The 6483-nt window shown below is 42.3% G+C and overlaps 1 protein-coding gene across 3 annotated transcripts in view; it reads left to right on the plus strand.

Moving 5' to 3' along the window:
• Positions 1–6483, plus strand: part of LOC118094658 (neurabin-1) — a 46816-nt gene that overhangs the window by 35030 nt on the left and 5303 nt on the right. For 2 of the 3 annotated variants that reach the window (XM_035135230.2, XM_060281091.1), the window contains exons 17-18: positions 1780–1896; positions 4669–4857. In XM_035135230.2, the coding sequence (XP_034991121.2) occupies positions 1780–1896; positions 4669–4857 (306 nt within the window). The remainder of the gene's footprint in view (positions 1–1779; positions 1897–4668; positions 4858–6483) is intronic. The other variant, XM_035135241.2, reaches the window with a different exon arrangement.

Consider the following 6483-nt stretch of genomic DNA (forward strand, 5'->3'; position numbering starts at 1 on the left):
CTCCCCCTGCTGTCTGCCACTGGGTCAACCCTGACCCAATGGCGGAGGCAGAGCTATTGCAGCCAGGCGTAGGGCACCTGGCAGCCAAGGAGGGTGGACAGCAGCTTTGCCGCTGCCTCTCCTGCTCTCTGCTGGCAGATCAGACCTGACCCGGTGACAGACCCACTGTGGCCAGGCATGCCTTTCCGCGGCCGAGGAGCGCTGCTCTCTACTGCCAGGTCAGAATTGACCTGGCGGCAGAGCTGTTGCCACCAGGCACAAGGTATGCTGTGCCCAAGGAGGGTGGGCAGCAGCACTGCTACCCACTCACCTGCTCTCCTCCCCGGGTCAGGCCTAACCCAGGGGGCAGAACTGTGACAGGTACAAGCGCTACAGCCAAGGCCCAGCTCCTTCTGGCGCGAAGCCAGGCTCCGATGAAGGAGCCTGCTGTGGGGGCACCTTTTGGGGCCCTCTCTCAAAATTGCACCCGGGGCCATTGCACCAATGCCCTCCCATGCTACGCCTCTGGGTAGGCATAGTTTTTCTCGCTTCTTGTGGGTTTGTTGGGAGTGGGATGGTTTTGACTCCAAGCCCTCTTCAGGATCCAGTGGTCCCCCTGTCTAGGAATTTAGGATTGCTCTCTTAAGGGGCATAATTACTACTAAAATATCTGGTTCTCCAATTTTCTTGTTCCATCTTTGCCTCCATGAAATCCCATAACCATACATATGTGTAACAGACAGCTGGCAGGATAGAAAAACATGTTACTGTTGATTTTGGTGCTTCATTCTATCCACCCTTCAGCCTGTGTTATTTTGGACTAGGTATTATCTCCTCCCATATTGGACAGGAAGAGGACTCGGCCAATGCCTGTTGGGCAGTTAAATACTACAGCCATACCTCGGTTTAAGTACGCCTTGGTTTGAGTATTTTCAGTTTAAGTACTCCGCGGACCCGTCTGGAACGGATTAATCCACTTTCCATTACTTTCAATGGGAAAGTTTGCTTCAGGTTAAGTACGCTTCAGGTTAAGTACAGACGTCCGGAACCAATTGTGTACTTAAACCAAGGTACCACTGTATTAATGTATTTATATCCTGCCTTTCTCCCAAATTGGGGTTCAGGGCGGCAAGTATCTTAGAGGGTGGCAGATTAGAGAAGCCAGCTTTAGGGGATGGGGAGTCAGCAAGGGTGCAGCAGGCAAGTGTCAGTCCTGGGGGGGGGGGCTCAGCATCTGCTTGACCATGCTGGGTGCTAATGTAAGGCCTGCTTGCTCTACATAGGGTAGGTGGTGCAAGGACAGTAGCAAAAGGAAAAGTTATCATGGCAGGAAGCCATACTGCTCCCTGTTTTTCTTACTATGCCTGCAACTTGAAAGCAGGGGTGGAACATTTGGAAGCAGAGTCGTTTGTGCTCCTCAAGACCAGGAACTGCCCATGGTGCAGGTCTTGGTTCCAGTCTCTGATAATCAGAAAACTAAGGTCAAAGTGTAATCCCTCCCTAGCCCCCATTAAGGGAATGAATTCACGACTAACCCTATTCATTCCTGACTAACCCTATGTGCTGAAAATAGCTACCAGAACTCTCTGAATGTTTCTATAGATCAGATGATATGAGCCCAATACTTGTGTATTGTGAATTGGGGAGAGAGTCATGATGAATGTAGATAAGCTTAGTTCAGAGTTACTGGAAATAAATGATTAGTTATTTTTACTTTTTAAAAAATAAGATACTGTGCCTCCTTGTGATTTATTGTCCCAAGGGGGAAGTTAACAACACATTATTTTCACTTGTTTGCAGAGTAGAATTGTCATAGATGGTTCATACGATAGCAAGCCAAGTTGTGATCTGTCAGGGTTAGTGGCAGAGCCAAATCTTTCAGGGCGTTCACACACTTTAACCTTCTCTTCAAACGAGGTGAGTTTCAGTGTGTCTGTGTATATTGTTGATATCACAATTCAGACTATATTATGCAATTTAAGTTTGTCTAATGAAAAGAGTAGGTTATCATCATTGCAATTTAATATTTTTATAAGCCCACATTGAAAAAGGTACCTAGGAGACAAAAAGTATTTTGCTTGTTATCAGTTTTGGGTTTGAAATATTTTTGACAACATTTTATCACACTGAGCTACTTTGCATGTAACCGAAGCCAAACCAAGACTGAATGTGCATCTGCTCTGCTCCTGCATTGCAAGAAGAAAACACTTTAATTACATCCCTAACATTATAAGACAGCCAATTAATTAATAGTACCACCAGCCAATGCAGTTTGCTTTCTATGCTACTGCTATTTGTGTGAATGGCATGCATTAGTGCATCTAACAGAATACACCTTGTCTTTCTCATTTCAGTCTTTCGGCTGTAGAGCTTAATTCTTGCTGCATTATTTTTGAAATATTTCTAGATCATTATAAAGCCAAACATTTTTTGAATTTCCTAAATTGGGTCTTTCTAAACTTTGCAGAATTCAGTGAGGAAGGTTTTGTGGTGTCAGCTAAGTTCAGCCTTCAGTATGGAGTTTCACAGCTCCTCATGTAGCATCTGGGCACTTAGCCCTATAGATACTCTAGTCTTATGAATAGCTTTTCCTTAACAGTTTTGTGTCTATACACTATGTTGACCTTTCACTACTCTTTCAAATTACTCTGTAATTCAGTTTAGATGGATACTGTTCCTTGCGACTCTCTTCCAGTTGTTTTGAGGATTTTGCACTCTCAGCACAATAGGGCTGGATTTTATTCTTCATTTTCTCTCTCTGCATCAACTGGGGCTTTCAGAAACTGACCTTTACTTGATTTCTAGAAATGGAATTTGCATATCTCTACAAGGAAGGATGGAGATAGTGTCCTTTCAGTAACACAAGTTAATGTTTTTGAGTAAATATTGGATACTTGTTCGTGCTAAACATTTTAATGTAACAAAAGGAGTAGTTTCTTCATATTTTTAAAAATATGTCTTTACAAGAGTAGCTGACAGGCCTCGCATTGTGAAACAGGCTCAGAAGAAGTATTCTGTGTTCACGGCATCACTTGCTAATTCCTTGTTTTTATATTATAACTTGGAAAGTTACTTTGTTTTAAGATTTGAACAAGTGGCTCTTGAATTCGTGATCCCTGCTGCTTTCAGGTGGTCCTTGCATCTACATTGAAAGTAAAAGAAATGCTGAAGAGCTCAGGTGGGCAGGCTGTGTGAAGTTTGCACGCTGTAGCAAAGAGGTAGTTCCCTTTTCAGTTAAATTTCTCAAATTTAACTGAAAAAGTGCCTTGCATCTTCAGCACTGTAAGGTGCCATGATGGAAACTTGTAAGAAACCTGTTTGCCCCCATATGCATGTATAGTTTGATCTAGAGCAATGCAGCAGTTAGTTCATAAATCATTGCTATCATCTAAAGAAATAAGCAGTAAACCAATAAAAAAAATGAGCTGCAAGTACAATAACAAAAGTAGGGGTCACATACTACATTTTTACAAGCATATAGAAACCAACCTATTGCCATTGCTGAATTTTAACAAAACAAAATTTGTATTATCAGTACTTCATTTTTTAAAAGTTCAATGAAGATGCATAATCAGCATGGTTAGTCTATGTATTGTGCACCTTTTCTTTTCGGCACAGGATGAAATAAAGAGTTTTTAGTATTTGTCTTGTGTAAGAAAGAAAAACTTTCTCTTCGACCAAAGACTGTATGATAGCTTTAGAGAAATTGAAAAATATTTTTTGTTTCTGGCCTTGGTAGGTCAAAAGTATGTCCTTTGTCCCCTTAGCTACAGGCTCCTAATAAAAGTTGGGGAACCAAAGAAACCATGGCACTTGTAGAAAATGAATACACAGTAATACATAACGGCATTGTATTTTTACGCTAATGACACGTCTAGACCGAGGTGGTATTATTTTCATAACTTAAGCGATAAGTTGTAAAAACTGACTCACTATCCCCATAAAATGAATTCAGCAATAGAGACCTTCCTAGTGTAATAGATAAAAGGAGTGTTTGTTCCCTTCTCTCTAGTATGTAGTGTTCACTCCGATGTGGACTTTTACCAGCAGTTCATTTGCTTTGGCCTCGTTTCCATTTCAGGGGCATTTGTGATGTATGTATGGAAACAGTATAATATAGGTGGACTTTATGTGGCACAAACATAGAGTGGTATGCAACCAAGTTTTACTTAGAGTAGACACATTGAAATAAATGAACATGGCTAAGTGAGGGCCATTAATTTATGTGGATCTACTCTTGAGTAAAACTTACCACCTAGAAGACCAGAAACTGTATGATCCTTTACAATAGTTTCAAACTCTCTTTTGGACATTGGGTCCGTGATACCATAACCTGTAAGTTATCGAGCAGGGTCTGAAAATCCTATAAGCTATTAAACAGGGTCTGACAATCCTATTTCTCATGAACCTGGACATTTACACTTGGTTCAGTGAGTCCACTTTTTCATAAAGGTATTTACAATGAGCATTCTGTAAATTACTGTTCATATATGTGTTCAGGCACTTTTCACTATGGGAATTAAATAATAAAACAAACTGAAATATTGGAGGGGAGACAAGCTATGCACTCAACAATTCAAAGTCTTGAATGTTTATATTATTTTATATCAGAAATGCAGTACTTTTTATTTTTAAAAGCAGTAAGTTAAATTACTGTGTACCTAAGTAAAAGCTGATTTGCTTTGTTAGACTTCAGATGAAGAACCATCAACTACAGGAAAACAAAATCAGTGGCACAGTCGGCCCATTTCTGAATGGACAACGCAACAGGTGTGCCATTGGCTAATGGGAATGAATATGGAGCAGTACATTGCGGAATTCACAGCCAAGTGTATAGATGGACAGCAGTTAATGCTCCTTGACAGTGACAAATTGAAGGTAAGCTTGTATACCTGCTGTCTTATGCCAAGCAAAAACTATGCACTGAACACCTGAACATTCTAACCGTAAAAGTGTGGTATTATATGTTGATAATTTAGGGGTTGGCTTCCTTCCTTCAATTTCTTGTTACATAAAATAATTCATTTTAATGGGTGTTTTTGTTGTTGAATTAGGACACAATTTTTTATTGTATCCTAATTTAATGTATTAAGCTTTGATTGTATGAAATGTTAGTACAGTGGTACCTCGAGAAGCAAATGACTCGACTTCCGAAGGTTTTGACTTCTGAAGTTGACAACCCTGGTCTATTCGCGCCCTGCGCAAAGCGGCACACACACATGCACAGAGCAGCGCTTCGACAACCGAAGTCTTCGGCTTACGAAGACTGCCGCGGAATGGATCATCTTCGTAAGTCGAGGTACCACTGTATGTTCAAAAGTAGCCAAATAGGTTTTCTGGGCTTATCAGATGTTGCTATCTGCTGATAAAAAAACTATACTGCACCATGCTAACAGAATGTTACTAGCTTCTCATATGCTATGGTAGCACATCTGTTTGGCCTTCCTTTAGGGACCTCACAGCAGTCCCATAAAGTAATGTAACCCTGTTTGAGTATGTGGAACGTTGTATTTCTTTAGACCGTAACTATAGGGTGCTACCCTATTGGGACATGGGTGGTGCTGTGGTCCAAACCACTGAGTTTCTTGGGCTTGCTGATGGAAGGTCGGCAGTTTGAATCCACGCGATGGAGTGAGCTCCCGTTGCTTTCTCCCATCTTCTGCCAACCTAGCAGTTTCAAAAGAATACCAGTGCAGGTAGATAAATAGGTACTGCTGCCACAGGAAGGCAATGGTGTTTTTTTTTGCGTGCTCTTGCACTTGTCATGGTCCTCCTTGTGCCAGAAGCAGTTTAGTCCTGCTGCCCACATGACCCGGAAAGCTGTCTGTGGACAACCACCGTCTCCCTTGGCCTGAAAAGCAAGATGAGCACCGCACCCCATAGTCACCTTAACTGTCCAGGGGTTCTTTTTTATAGGGTGCTACCATGAGGTCTATTTAAAAAAAATGTCAGGGACGCAGGTGGCACTCTGGTTTAAACCACAGAGCCTAGGGCTTGCCGATCAGAAGGTTGGCAGTTTGAATCTCCGTGACGGAGTTAGCTCCCGTTGTTCGGTCCCAGCTCCTGCCCACCTAGCAGTTCAAAAGCGCGTCAAGTGCAAGTAGAAAAATAGGTACTGCTCCGGAGGGAAGATAAACAGCATTTCCATGCACTGCTCTGGTTCCCCAGAAGTCATGCTGGCCACATGACCCAGAAGCTGTCTGCAGACAGACACCGGCTCCCTAGGCCTATAGAGCGAGATGAGCGCCGCAACCCTGGAGTCATCTGCGGCTGGACCTGGTCAGGGGTACCTTTACCTTTTTTTACCATAAGGTCATTTTTGAAGAGAGTAATGCCAGTCCAAAGAAGTTGCACTGAAGCTCAGCAAAATCAATAGGTTTTAAGGTAGCTGCAACCAACTTGTCCTCTTAATTACTACTAGTACCTCAGCACTGTGAATGCAAGTGGCCACTGGACCATGCCTGAGTGGGTAAACTTTAGTATGATCTGGCCTGGATACAGATA

The sequence above is a fragment of the Zootoca vivipara genome, chromosome 1 (genome assembly GCF_963506605.1).
Source record: "Zootoca vivipara chromosome 1, rZooViv1.1, whole genome shotgun sequence".
In the NCBI taxonomy this organism is placed as follows: Eukaryota; Metazoa; Chordata; class Lepidosauria; order Squamata; family Lacertidae; genus Zootoca; species Zootoca vivipara.